This window comes from Ovis canadensis, chromosome 7 (assembly GCF_042477335.2).
Source record: "Ovis canadensis isolate MfBH-ARS-UI-01 breed Bighorn chromosome 7, ARS-UI_OviCan_v2, whole genome shotgun sequence".
Lineage (NCBI taxonomy): Eukaryota > Metazoa > Chordata > Mammalia > Artiodactyla > Bovidae > Ovis > Ovis canadensis.
This window is the reverse complement of record NC_091251.1, coordinates 102542065-102557714: the sequence shown is the minus strand read 5'-3', so window position 1 is coordinate 102557714 and position 15650 is coordinate 102542065. Positions and strand designations below refer to the sequence as shown.

Sequence of the window (15650 nt, the reverse complement as noted above, 5' to 3'; positions counted from 1 at the left end):
ATTTGGAAACTCAGCAGTGGCCAGAGGACTGGAAAAGGTCAGTACTCATTCCAATCCCAAAGAAAGGCAATGCCAAAGAATGCTCAAAGTACTGCACAATTGCACTCATCTCATATGCTGGTAAAGTAATGCTTAAAATTTTCCACGCTTCATCAATACGTGAACCGTGCACTTCCTGATGTTCAAGCTCGTTTTAGAAAAGGCAGAGGAACCAGAGATCAAATTGCCAACATCCGCTGGATCATGGAAAAAGCAAAAGAGTTCCAGAAAAACATCTATTTCTGCTTTATTGACTATGCCAAAGCCTTTGACTGTGTGGATCACAATAAACTGTGGAAAATTCTGAAAGAGATGGGAATACCAGACCACCTGACCTGCCTCTTGAGAAATCTGTATGCAGGTCAGGAAGCAACAGTTAGAACTGGACATGGAACAACAGTCTGGTTTCAAATAGGAAAAGGAGTACATCAAGGCTTTATCAGTATGTCTTTGCAAATAATATCTTACAGTGTATGGTTTGTCTTTTCATTCTCTTTAAGGTTATCTTTTGCGGAGCTGAAATTTAATTTTGATTAAGTCCAGCTTGTTCATTCTTTCTTTCATGGATTGTGAGTTGAGTGTTATATCTAAAAGTCATTGCCAAACTGCAAATCATTCTCTTACCTTCTAAGAGTTTTACAATTTTGCATTTTTTAAAAATTCATTTTTTTAACCTCATTTTACTTTAGTATTCTGTATTGGTTTTGCCATACATCAACATGAATTCGCCACGGGTGTACACGTGTTCCCAATCCTGAACCCCTGTCCCACCTCCCTACCTATATCATATCTCTAGGTCATCCCAGTGCACCAGCCCCAAGCATCCTGTATCCTGCATCGATCCTAGACTGGCGGTTCATTTCTTATATGATATTATACATGTTTCAATGCCATTCTCCCAAATCGTCTCACCTCTCCCTCTCCCACAGAGTCCAAAAGACTGTTCTATACATCTGTGTCTCTTTTACTGTCTCGCATATAGGGTTCTTATTACCATCTGTCTAAATTCCATATATATGTGTTAGTATACTGTATTGGTGTTTTTCTTTCTGGCTTACTTCACTGTGTATAATCGGCTTCAGTTCATCCACCTCATTAGAACTGATTCAAATGTATTCTTTTTAATGGCTGAGTAATACTCCATTGTGTATATGTACCACAGCTTTCTGATCCATTCATTTGCTGATGGACATCTAGGTTGCTTCCATGTCCTGGCTATTATAAACAGTGCTGTGATGAACATTGGGGTACACGTGTCTGTTTCTATTCCGGTTTCCTCAGTGTGTATCTCCTGCAGTGGGACTGCTGGGTCATAAGGTTCCCTTTTCTCCACACCCTCTCCAGCATTTATTGCTTGTAGACTTTTGGATCGCAGCCATTCTGACTGGCGTGAAATGGTACCTCATTGTGGTTTTGATTTGCATTTCTCTGATAATGAGTGATGTTGAGCATGTTTTCATGTGTTTGTTAGCCCTCTGTATGTCTTTTTGGAGAAATGTCTATTTAGTTCCTTAGTCCATTTTTTGATTGGGTCATTTATTTTTCTGGAATTGATCTACAGGAGTCGCTTGTATGCTGCTATAGTCGCTTCAGTTGTGTCTATTTTTGAGATTAGTTGTTTGTCATTTTAAATTAAATCTGTGATCCATTTTGAATTAATTTTTGTGGAAGATTTAAGTTCTGTGTCTAGATTCAGTTGTTTTTTTTTTGCATGTGAGTCTTCAGTTCTAGTGTCCTTTGTTTAAAAAGACTATCTTTTCCCCATTGTATTGCTTTTGTTCTTTGTTGAAGATCAGTAGACTATTTTATGTGGGTCTACTTCTGGGCTCTTGGTTCTGTCCCAGGTGTGTACGTGTGTGTTTTTTTTTTTTTTTTGGCCAGTACCAATCTGTTTTGTTGGATAGTGTCAGTCCTCCAGCTCTTTCCTTCTTTTTCAGTGTTTCTCTTGCTATTTGGGATTCTTTGCCACTCTTTGTAACTTTAGAATCAGGTTGTCAATATACACAAAATAACTTGTTGGGATTTTGATTGCCTTCACTGAATCTCTTGCTGAAGTTGAGAAATACTGACATTTAGACAATATTGAGTCTTCCTGTCCATGAACATGGATTATCTCTATATTTATTTTGTTCATCCTTGATTTCTTTCATCAGAATTTGGTAGTTTCCATCATATAGATTTTGTTAGATTTATACTTAAGTATTTGATTTTCAGGCTTCTCAGGTGGCTCAGTGGTAAGGAATCTGCCTGTTCATGCAGGAGACTCTGGAGACATGGGTTGATTCCTGGCTCAGGTAGATCCCCTGGAATAGGAAATGGTAACCCACTACAGTATTCTTACCTGGAAAATTCCATTGGCAGAGGAGCCTGGTGGGCTGCAGTTCATGAGGTAGCAAAGAGGTGGACCTCATTGAGTGACTGGCATGCATGCATTTAATTTGGGGGGATGCTAATGTACATAGCATTGTGTGTTTAATTTCAAATTTCACTTGCTTGTTGTTGATATTAGCATCCAGTTTTAATGTCTTCTCTGCTTGATTTTTAAACCCATTTCAGTTGTCAGACCTGCTTATCTCATGAGTCTTCCTTTTAGAAAGAGCCAACAAGCCAGTTGTGGAATTTTTTTTAAATACATGCACATACATATATGCACACATGCACACACACATACATGTGAATGTATTCATGTGCATATTTTTGTGCTTAAATTGGAAATTCCTCTGCTTTTCACTTTCTCTTAATCTGATTTTCAGTATAAATTAATCTTCTATCTTTGTTTTGTTACCTGGAGATTGGGGGAAAAAATTAATCAGATTGTAGAAGTGGTCATGAACCATATGACTGGCTTTTTAAATGTTGATTAGAAAGGCATTGTGTTTGAAAATCTTTAGAATGTTTTTTCAGTGGATGTGTTGATTTTGGTTGTAGAATTACTCTGGATGTATTTCTTTTTTAAAGTTTTGTGTTTAACAGAAATGGTGATATTGAAATTTTATAATATTTTCTAACAGACTACTAAAGATTGTTCTACTCTAAATCATTTAAATATTGGGGCATTTTACTCAAATGCCTAAATTACCATAGAAAGTGTTTGATGTTATAAATTCCCCAGATTCCCTACACTTAACTCAATGTGTTGCCTAAGTTAGGATTCCCACATTACCAGAAAATCTTCTGAATCTACCAGAAAATGGCAGATTTTGACATACCTGTCCTAACATATTTGCATGCCATTAAGTTCAGTTGAGTTTCATGTGGTATTGTAATTTAAACATATTTTGACATTAGAAGCTTGGAAGAAAAGCTATGACAAACTTAGTGTATTAAAAACCAGAGACATCACTTTGTTGACAAAGGTCTGTATAGGCAAAGGTATGGTTTTTCCAGTAGTCATGTACAGATGTGAGAGTTGGACCATAAAGTAGTCTGAGTGCTGAAGAATTGATGCTTTCAAACTGTGGTGCTTGAGAGTCCCTTGGACAGCAAGCACATCAAACCAGTCAATCCTAAAGGAACTCAACCCTGAGTATTCACTGGAAGGACTGATGCTGTGTTCCAATACTTTGGCCACCTGATGTGAAGAGCTCACTCATTGAAAAAGACCCTGATGCTATGAAAGATTGAAGGCAGGAGGAAAAGGGGATGACAGAGGATGAGATGGTTGGATGGCATCACCGACTCAATGAACATAAGTTTGAGCAAACTTCGGGAGACAGTGAAGGACTGGAAAGCCTTGTGTGCTACAGTCCATGGGGTCGCAAAGAGTCAGACACAACTTAGCCACTGAACAACTTTACAATTTATTTTTAAAAGTAAAATATAGTATTATTTCCACATTTTCATGAAGTTGTACATAGGAATTCTCATTTCGTTTGGAAAAAGATTCTGTGGTACATTTGTTATATGTTTTGTTGTCTTATGAAATCTAGTTATTTTTGGTGTCTTTGAGGATTCAAAGAATCTCCCTTTTTTAAGCTACTTACCAGGCTTAATGAAAATCTTAAAGTTCTCTTGTTGTTGTGGCAATGGACTTCTTCACCTTCTTTTAATAATTCTAGAGTTTTCATCTTTATAGAATACTTGCATTATTTAAAAAAATTCTACGTGAGAAATTGCACTTGTCATCTTCCGCCTGCTCTTTATTCCTCTACCCACTGCAAAAAGACTTCCAGTTCTGCTTCTAAAATTGACTGCTTAGTTTACTAGTGGTCTCCTCTGTCAGATTCAAATAAATTTTTAATTACTTGCCTTAGTTGTTTCCCATTTGTTTCCTCTCCCTTAAAGCTCTTCCACTGACCTGATTGTTCCTGCTGTTTCCTGCTTCGACTGTCTTAGTTGTTTTCAGTCTTTCCATCTGAATCTTTTCCATTTGTTTCCAGTTTGCATTTTAAATGTTGCTGTGTTCTAGAATCCTATTTATGGATTTTCTCACTTGGTGCTTCTCCCCTGGGGTTGTTATTTAATCTTAGGCTTTAGCTATCACCTAGAAAGGGTGATCCCCAAAGGGAGCTCTTCTCACTCCTGACCTCCAGCCCTCCAGATGGGGGTGCTCCTTGGGTGTCTTTGTGATGTTGCAGCATGCTCAGGAACAGGGTTACCACTGAATTCATACTTTCCTCCACACCTGTTTTTAATTTCCTGTCTTAACTGGTCGAACGTTTCTTTATCTAGATAAGCCTAAAATACAAAGAACTTCCGAACTTACTTCTCCCCTCCATCTAATTAGTCTCTGTATCCTGTCTGTTTGAAGATCCTGATAGCTCTTAAAGTGGCTTCTTTGGTATTCCCACTAACCCAGTTTAGGCATGCGTTATCTCATCTCTGTTACCCTCTTGACTTATCTTATGCTAGTTTGCCTGTAATCTGTCTTCTGTCCTGCTACAAAAGGGACCCTTCTAAGACACAAGCCTGTCATGTTATTCTCTTGATTAAAACCTCTCATAATTTATTGAGTTCTTACAGGGCATCATGCTACTTATCTTACACTATGTCTTTTAGTTCTTAGAAATATTCTATGAGAAGGATACTCTTCTTATTTCCATTTTAATGATTTTTTTTTAAAGGCTGAAAAACAAAAAAAACTGAATTCCTTGCTTAAAGTCACATTTGTGGGAAGTAGCAAACCAAATCTTTTTTCTTTCCAGGCTTGAACTCTTTAACTGCTTGCTATCCTCTACTGACCCATCAACGTTTGTAGCAAGAATTCTTTAAAATGGAGCATATGAGATAATCCTCTGGGAGGAGAGTGTCTCTAACACTATTTGTGTTGTATACTTTGTGTTTTAAGTATTTTAATTTTTATAAATGTTTCATTATGTATGCATATATGTGTTATACCTTTATATATAGCTACACTTTAGTATTTTATGTGGGAATCTCCCTGTAGCTCAGATGGTAAAGAATCTGTCTGTAATGCAGGAGATCCAGGTTCGATCCCTGGGTTAGGAAGCTCCTATGGAGAAGGGAATGGCAAGCCACTCCAGTATTCTTGCCTGGAGAGTCCCATAGATAGACGAGCCTGGTGGGCTATAATCCATGGGGTCTCAAAGAGTCAGACATGACTGAGCAACTAACACTACACTACTACTGCCGTTTTATGTGTAAGACATATCAAAATATGTCTTCACATCAAATACCCAGATGTGTTTTATAAAATACATATATGTGTATGTTTATATACATATACAATCTTCATAAATTGTATAATAATATACTAACATTAATTTGCACATATGTGTGTATGTACTAATATTATATATACCATGAAACGTGTCTAGGTCTGTATATGGATAGGTGGGTACTATAGAGAGAGAGCTGCACACACATATGCATATTTATATGGGCTTCCCAGGTGGCTCAGTGGTAAAGAACCTGCCTGCCAATGCAGGAGACATAAAAGATGTGGGTTCGATCCCTGGTTGGAGAAGATTCCCAGGAGGAGGGCATGGCAACCCAGTCCATTATTCTTGCCTGGAAAATCCCATGGACAGAGGAGCCTGGCAGGCTATAGTCCATGAGTTCACAAAGAGTCAGACATGACTAAAGTGACTTGGAACACGTGGGTATATATTAATAAATTTATAAAATAAAAGTTATTTTTAAGATGAATGGATATGTGTATTTTTCAAATAAATAAATACATTTATACATAAAAATATGCATATTTTCAGGTTGATTTAGCAGGAGTGGGCAAAGGATGGCCCATGAGCCAAATCCAGACTGCTTCTTGTTTTGGAATAAAGAAACTTTATTGGAATACAGCTACTCCCATTCATTTATGCATTGTCCAGGTCACTTTTGTAATATAATATCAAAGATGAGTAGTTGCGACAGAGACTGTATAGCTACAGTATTTACTGTCTGACCTTTTACAGAAAATGTTTGCTAACTCTTAGTGTGTCGGCTGATTTCCAAGCTCCCTGGCATCGCATGACTGCTGACTCTACCGACTCGCCTTCCTCACAAGTGTTAGCTATGTAGAACGTGATGTGTGCAGTTACCCGAACATGAAATCCAATATTGTTGCTCAGTGCTTTATGCTGTTTCCTTCCCCTGAAATATCAACCCAGCTTCATCTGCTTTGCTATGTGAAATTTTTTATCTATTTTTCAGAACTAACTTTTAAACCAATTCTTACAACCTCAGTTTCTTTTTAAGATAGAGTTAATCATTCTGTCCTTTGGGCTGATTTTGTATGATAACCATTTACTCTACAGAAATTATACAGATACAGGGAAATATCTGTATAGTATCTGAAGGTCCTCTTATCACTGTTAAAATACCTATGCATCTTTCATACACACTGTACAATTTTGACAGTTTAATTATTCTGAAGTTGGGATGTGTCTTATGAATGATCTGTAAATTGTATTTGCTAGTTTTTCCTTCCTTCTTTCATTTTCTGGAAGTGAAAGTACTAGAAAAGAGTATATGTGCCAGTTTTTGACATCTTAACATCATAGAAGTATTTTATTTATATCCTTTTCCTGTTCTTAGAATGCAAGCTCATTGAGAAAAGAGTTTTCCTGTTATTTATTTTTGAAAAAGATGGTGTTACAGTGCCCTTTTCATCGTATAGCAAATATTTCACACTGAACTAAAAGTACATACTATGTCAATTTATATTTTTCAGTTGTAGGTAGTTGTCTCCAGAACTAGGAAGTTAAAGGTCAGAACACAATCAAGATTTAGCTGCCTCCTTTGCTTATGTTGCAAGAAAAGCATTTTGTTGTGTGAACTTCAGTAACTTCAGTAAGCTGTAGAAGCTTAATTGAAAATTCTTTCAGTATTTTTGTTTTAGAGTTTGGGGGTAATATAGGGATATAAGGCAAATTAAAGAAAAATACATAAAATTTTCCTGAAATAAATTATACTGGAAGTCAGATAGCAGTCCAAGTACAGTATCAAAATGGGACAACACTGGATGACGTAGCTATGTATTTCAGAAAATTGTGTAAGACTTGAAATAATAGAATGGCGAGTTGGTGACAGTGACATTTAATAAGTGGGTTGTATGGAGTAGAGTTAATATCAATAAGCCTACCATTTGAGAGTACATTATCCTGTGAATAATGAACAACCATCACGCTTTACATTTTCTCTTTTAAGGGGTTGAGCGAGAGGATCTGGAGAAGCAGATGTCAGATTTGAGAGTGCAGCTGAACTTCAGTGCAATGGCTTCTGAGTTAGAGGAAGTGAAGCGGTGCTTGGAGCGAAAGGACAAGGAGAGAGTACATTTGGCAGCCCAAGTGGAGGTGACTTTGCTATATTTAAGCCATGTTCAAAAGACTTTAGTTTTATTTCATAGCATTGCTTAGTGAAATTTTAATATAAAGATTGTGATGTTTTACGAACTCAAGTTTGGGTGGGGATAATATCAAGTTATCTAGATGGTTACTTTAATTACATAGATAAATTTCTATGGACTCATTTCTCTTCATTTGGACCTCAAAGCCAGGATACCTATGAAACCTGAAAATATTCTTCCACTAGCAGTTGAGCCCTTCGCTCAGACAGAAGGGATCTTTCTTCTCTCAAGGGACCACAGTTATTTGTGGTGGGTGTGGGGGAGGGGAGCAAGGGTAAAACTGGCAAAAGGCATAGCAATAAGGTATTACTGATATTATTTTTCTTTGGAAACAGAAAAGTTTTCAAATCTCTAGCTGTTTTGCGTGAGGTAGAGGTGTGATGCTTCCATCAATGTAGAGTTGTGTATCAGTCATGAATGATGAGTGAAGTGTAACTAGGCAACTCCCGTGTTCTACTTGCCTTTATCTAGCACAAGTGGTGCTAGATAAAAGTAATTATCAAAAACTATTAAAAAATCAAAGGGAAGAACTTAATAAAAGAAAATGGCTTAATTCCCATTTTAATTATGTAAATTAGATCCATGCAAACATGGAGGACACATTTAGAACTAGATATATATATCTTTCTCTGTATCTGTTGTTGTTAGTGAAGTTGTGTTCTAATTGTAATGAGTAGTCACATTTGAAGAATTTCCTAAGTTATAATGACAGGTAGAAAATTGGTGTGAAAAGTATCTAACTTTATAAAATCCAAAGGAAATATTTAATGTTACTGCAGTCTTAAGTTTCTCTTTCATCTTGTCAGTGCATCAGTACAAAATATATTTTAGATTTGTTTCAGGTTCATGTTTAAAGATAATGAAACAGTGACATTTTCTTTACAAAGCCTCTGCATCTTTATTTCTTTATTAATTTTTTAATAGGAATATAGTTGACTTAGAATACTATATTAGTTTTAGCTATACAGCATAGTGATTTTTATGTTTTTATAGATGATGTACCATGCCATGTTAATTGTAGTATTATTGACTATTCTCTCTGTGCTGTATATTATATCCCTGTGACTTCTAAATTCAACTTAATTTAATTTTTTTGGCTTAAAATTTTATATTTTATTGAGGTAACGTTGGTTCATAGTACTATATAAGTTTCATGTGTACCACATTATATTTCTCCTCCTTTCCACTACTTGTGTTCACCACCAAAAATTTAGTTTCCTTTCATCAGCATACATTTGATCCCGTTACCCATTTTTGCCTCCAACCCCGACTCTGTCCCTTCCCTTGTGATAACCATTAGTCTGTTCTCTGTATCTATGGGTTTGTTTTTATGACTTGTCTTTTAACATTTCACTCACTTTTTAAGTGGTTCGGTCATTGCCTTTACTATGTATTTTCCTTTCCTAGTAAAGGAAAATTTTCCTTTCCTAGTAAAGTACATTTTTCCTTTCATTCATTTTCCCTATCTTTATAGGGCCTTTCCTTTTCCACTTAAAGAAGTTCCTTTAACATGTCTTGGAAGGCTGGTTTACTGTTGTTAAACTCTTTTTAGTTTTTGCTTGTCTGGGAAACTTTCTCTCCTTCAGTTCTAAATAACTTTGCCATGTGAGTATCACCAGTTGTAGATATTTTTTCCTTTCATCACTTTAAATAAAATATACTATGCCATTCCCTGTAGACCTGCAAAGTCTCTGCTGAGAAATAGGTGATAGCCTCTGGGGCTTCCCTTGGATGACACTCCAGTTTTTCTTTTTCATTTTGACTGCCTTTTAAATTCTCTCTTTAACTTTTCCTGTTTTAATTATGCTAGGTCTTGGCATAGATCTCTTTCATTTTGTTTGGGATTTTCTTTGTTTCTGGATCTGGATATGTATTTCTTACTACAGGTTAAATTTTCAACCATGGTTTCACCAAATTCATTTTTGCCTCTTTCTTTTTCCTCTCCTTCTGGGACCTCTAAAATTTGAATTTTATTATGCTTGATGTTATCTTAGAGGTCTTTTAAACTTAAGCCTCATTTAAAAGTTGTTTTTCTTCTTGCTGTTCTGATTGAGTTATTTCAACCATTCCCTAACCTGCAGTTGATTCCCTACAATATGTATGTAATTTCAGTTATTATATTAATCGGGCTACCCTGGTGGCTCTGATGGTAAAGAATCTGTCTGCAGTATGGGAGACCCTGGTTCTATCCCTGGGCTGGGAAGATCCCGTGGAGAAGGGAATGGCAACCCGCTCCAGTATTTTTGCCTGGAGAATTCCATCAATGGGGTGCCTGATAAGCCATAGTCCATGGGGTTGCAGAGTCAGACATAATTGAGCAATTAATACACACATATGAAACTAGAACACTTTCTAACACCATACACAAAAATAAACTCAAAATGAATTAAAGATCTAAATGTAAGACCAGAAACTATAAAACTCCGAGAGGAGAACATAGGCAAAACACTCTCTGACATAAATCACAGCAGGATCTTCTATGACCCACTTCCAAGAATATTGGAGATAAAAGCAAAAATAAACAAATGGGACCTAATTAAACTTAAAAGCTTCTGCACAACAAAGGAAACTATAAGCAAGGTGAAAAGACAGCCTTCAGAATGGGAGACAATAAATAGCAAATGAAGCAACTGACAAACAACTAATCTCAAAAATATACAAGTAACTCCTGCAGCTCAATTCCAGAAAAATAAACAACCCAATCAAAAAATGGGCCAAAGAACTAAATAGACATTTCTCCAAAGAAGACAGATGGACGGCTAACAAACACATGAAAAGATGCTCAACATCACTCATTATCAGAGAAATGCAAATCAAAACCACAATAAGGTACCATTTCATGCCAGTCAGAATGGCTGCGATCCAAAAGTCTACAAGCAGTAAATGCTGGAGAGGGTGTGGAGAAAAGGGAACCCTCTTACACTTTTGGTGGGAATGTAAACTAGTACAGCCACTATGGAGAACAGTGTAGAGATTCCTTAAAAAACTGGAAATAGAGCAGTCCCACTGCTGGGCATACACACCGAGGAAACCAGAATTGAAAGAGACACGTGTACCCCAATGTTCATCGCGACACTGTTTATAATAGCCCGGACATGGAAGCAACCTAGATGTCCATTAGCAGATGAATGGATAAGAAAGCTGTGGTACATATACACAATGGAGTATTACTCAGCCATTAAAAAGAATACATTTGAATCAGTTCTAATGAGGTGGATGAAACTGGAGCCTATTATACAGAGTGAAGTAAGCCAGAAAGAAAAACACCAATACAGTATACTAACACATATATATGGAATTTAGAAAGATGGTAACAATAACTCTGTATGCGAGACAGCAAAAGAGACACAGATGTATAGAACAGTCTTTTGGACTATGTGGGAGAGGGAGAGGGTGGGATGATTTGGGAGAATGGCATTGAAACGTGTATAATATCATATATGAAATGAATTGCCAGTCCAGATTCGATGCATGATACTAGATGCTTGGGGCTGGTGCGCTGGGACGACCCAGAGGGATGGTATGGGGAGAGAAGGGAGGGGGGTTCAGGATAGGGAAGACGTGTATACCTGTGGCGGATTCATGTTGATGTATGGTAAAGTAATTAACCTCCAATTAAAATAAATTTATATTAAAAAAATACACATAATATTCTTCACCTCTGATGCCTTCTTTTTTTATATTTTCTAATACTTTGTTGAGGTTCTGTTTTCTTCCCTTATTCTGCTAAGTTCAGTGAGCATTTTTATGATGATTGCTTTAAACTCTGTACCAGGTAAATTACTTACTGTCATTTCATTAGATTTTTGTTTTTCCTGGAGTTTCATTTTGTTCTTTTGTTTGAAACACAATCCGCTGTCTTCTTATTTTGCTTGACTTTCTGTGTTTGTCCCCATGCATTAGGAGAAACGGTTACTTCCCTGTGTCTTGAAGGTGTGTCCTTGCGTAGGAGCGTCTTTAGACAGACTGTGTGCACTGGCTTTGATGGAAGGGCTGAAGCTGAAGTGACCGTGGACTTCTGGTGTGTGCTGGAGATAGTTCCCCACTGAAGTTGGAACCTGGTGTGGGGTTCAGGCTTCTCCTAGGATGTGTGAAGGGCTACCACTTCGGCACGGGGGCTGGAGCCAGAGGGGTTGACGTTGGAGCCCAGCATGAACCCAGGCTTCTCCTGGGGTGTGCCAGGGCTTGCTGCCTTGGAGGGACTGAAGTGGGAGCTGGCGTGGCCGAGCTGGGTGCTGGGCGCCTTTGCCAGGATGGCAGGCGTGCGGGCTCCTGTCGTTCGCTGCTCCCCTGCTGGGCCCGGGAGTGCCTGAGTCTGTGTGCATAGTCTCTCAGTGCAGGGTTTCACTTGCCTCCAGCCCTCTGGCTCTCCTGACGGTAAGCCCTGCCTGTTTTCAGAACCAGGTAAGGGGGTTTGTCTTCCAGGTGCCATTCTCCAGGGTTGGGGTGCTTGAAGTTGGGACTGAACCCCTTGCTCCTTAGGGAGGACCTCTGAATTTGTGATCTCTCCTCCTTCTTTTGGGTCACCTGCTGGGAGTGTAGGTCCTGATCCAATTACTTCTCTTTCCCTTATACTCATCTTGTTATTTTTCTTCTTCTTCTTCTTCTTCTTTATACCCCTCATTGCAGAGGAGCTGTGCTGCTATGCAGATTCTCATTGCTTATTGCAGGCCATTCTCGCAGGTAGTTGTTCTGTAAGTAGTTGTAGTTTTTGTGTGTCCTTGGGAAGAGGTGAACTCAGTGTCTTCCCACTCTGTCATCTTGATCTCAACTTCCCCTCTACATGTTAATAAATTCTCATTGGAAATATTCTCAGGGCAGCTGTAACTGTAGGACATTTAAATTTTTTATGGAAATTATCTAGCTCTTTATTCTGCTCTCATAAGTGGTAAAATATGATTATTTTGTCAAAATTAAGTATTAAAAAAAAACAGAACTATGCTAGTGATGCCAAAGCTAGAAAGATCCCTTTGCTGAGTTGTTTAAAACCATATGTTGGTCTGTCCTCTCTCCCTTCTTCCTCTCCTCCCATCCTTCTCATTGTTTCTTTTTATTTGCCATTTATGGAAAAACTGAAAAAACTTCCAGTATGTAGACATTAAAAAATTACTTATAATTTATAAATTACATTTGCTTTCCATTTGTCCTAAAATGATAGTTCTTTTACATTTTCACATGTTTTAGGGAAAGAGTTGGAGTTCTCTTTGGTTAGCTTGGATTGGTTGTGTAGATTTGGATGTGAGATTCAGCTGGAAAGAAAGATTGAATATTTATTCACATATGAAATAGTTAATGACCATCTATTACATGCCAAGCACTGTTCTAGTTACTGGTCACATAGCAGTGAACAAAAATCCCTCATATTTCTGTATTTCTATGAAGATGATTTCCTAAAATTCGCATAGAGGATTCTTTGAGTTTGTTGCAAGTATAGTTCAAATTCCTTTTGTAATATGGAAGATTTTTGTGATTTTCATTGAAAAGGATATCACAAAAAGGTATCATTCATCCTGGAAGAAATTACCATTAGCCAGTTATTATTTCCCCTGATTTTTCTCATTTTTAACAGTAAAATAATTAAATTTGCACAGTTGTTTCAGATTTAATGACATTTCTGTTTATGGCTTGTTTAGTTTTTACCTTGTGGAGGTCCTTTGAATTACTTTATCCCCAGGCTATTCTCAAAGTGACATCCTGTGTGGACTTTGTGAGAGACATATATCCATCGTGGATTGCTGAATTTAATCTCTAAATTGGAAATTTTATTGAAATTTAATCATAAATCATTTAACCTCTGCTTTACTTTTGGTGGTATGGGATATTACTTTATATACATTCTATAAAAAAATTGAAATTAATCTCCTTTAGTTGCTTTTTAGAGATCAAATATAAGTAAGTAAAGATGCATAAAATAAGATTGTTGATCAGATGCAGAGCATTTGTTCAGTAGCATTTCTTTTGGTTTGTTTATTAATGTTTTTCTGTTTAATCTTGATCTAATGCCTCTCCTACAGAAGCTTATACAGTCTTGTCATTTCATTTTTTCTTTATCTTTTTTCATTTCATTTTTTGTCTTTGTTCCAGTTTTTCCCTGTTTCTATAAATGTCCTCTTTTCATGGAAATTCTGAAGCTTTCCCTCCCTGAAGCTTTCTTGTATTATATCCATTGCAAGTGATAATCCTTCCTTCTGAATCATCCTCTCACCTCCATTATTAAGGACCTTACAGCATGTTTTTCACAGTCTTATTAAAGTAATCTGGGTATATTTCTTTAAAATTTCAAAGCAGGTTGAAATAAAGGTGAAAGGAGGCTGTAGAAGAAAGCAGTCCTGTCACCAAGACAAATCTAACCTTGATGTCCCTACCATTTTTCAACATCTTGTTGTCACATCTGGAAATTTGCATTTTCTCTGTCCTAGAATTAATGTGACCCAGGAGGCTGATTCACATTAATAATAAAGCTTGCAAGAGAACAGTATATGAAAGAGACCCAGTTTATTGACATATCTGTGAGAGTCCTACATGGATATTTATACTCTATTGTCCGTGCGGGACACCAGTCTCCCAGTTTTCTGTACCTAGATTTTAGAAAGCTGAATTAGTAACCAAAAAATTGCTTGGTGGACAGGAATGACAGAGTAATGATGTCTAAAGAAAGACTAATTTGTTCATGGCTGTGGTAAGGCTCTCCAACCCTCCACCTCTCTTTAACAGCATTCTTGTATTCAGAGATCCTGTTTACTCTGGCAGATTCTGTCTTTATTCCTGAAGTGTGTTCAACTGATTTCTTTTGTCTTTCTAACAATCTTCTTCTCTGCTTCCACTCTGATGCTTATCCTCCTGTTTACATTTTCTCTTGATATACTGCTGTGTACAGATTTTGCTCAGGGTCATTTACCAGTATGCATTGATGTTATAATTCAAACTGTGGCTTTCTGGGAGCCACTTATGAATTAAAGACTTAGATCCCTTTTCAAATCATAAGCGAGTATGGGGTAAGAATCAGGTCTTACCTCATTATCCTTTTATGTCTCCCTTTCAACAGTGTCTTGCTGATTTTTGCAGATCAGTTCAGTTCAGTCGCTCAGTCATGTCCGACTCTTTGCAACCTCATGGACAGCAACACACCAGGCTTCCCTGTCCAACACTGAGAAGCTTTCACTCCCTCAGTCTCCTCTCTCCTTCCAGGCTCCAGAGGCTCCTCAGCATCCAGCTGCCTGCAGGACAACTTTCATGCGGTTTTAATTATTGTCACCTTATAATATGCTTTAATATCTAAACAGGCTAGTCACCCTTTTCACTCTTTGTTTTAAGAATTTTCTTTTCCTATACTATTATATTTCATATGAATGTGAAATACTAATTTTTAACATATTGTTATTAAAGTATGTTTTCAGTTCAGTCAGTCAGTTGTGACCGACTCTTTGCGACCCCATGAACCGCGGCACACCAGGCCTCCCTGTCCATCACCAACTCCTGGAGTCCACGCAAACCCATGTCCATTGAGTCGGTGATGCCATCCAGCCATCTCATCCTCTGTCGTCCCCTTCTCCTCCTGCCCTCAATCTTTCCCAGCATCAGGGTCTTTTCCAATGAGTCAGCTCTTCACATCAGTTGGCCAAAGTATTGGAGTTTCAGCTTCAACATCAGTCCTTCCAATGAGCACCCAGGACTGATCTCCTTTAGGCTGGACTGGTTGGATCTCCTTTCAGTCCAAGGGACTCTCAAGAGTCTTCTCCAACACCACAGGTCAAAAGCATCAATTCTCTGGTGCTCAGCTTTCTTTACAGTCCAACTCTCCTGT

At 37.6% G+C, this 15650-nt stretch overlaps 1 protein-coding gene across 8 annotated transcripts in view; it reads left to right on the top strand.

Annotated features, from left to right (window-relative positions):
- CEP128 (centrosomal protein 128) overlaps positions 1-15650 on the top strand; it is a 456691-nt gene that overhangs the window by 114221 nt on the left and 326820 nt on the right. For all 8 annotated transcript variants that reach the window (XM_069595215.1, XM_069595218.1, XM_069595214.1 and 5 more), the window contains one exon: positions 7648-7793. In XM_069595215.1, the coding sequence (XP_069451316.1) occupies positions 7648-7793 (146 nt within the window). The remainder of the gene's footprint in view (positions 1-7647; positions 7794-15650) is intronic.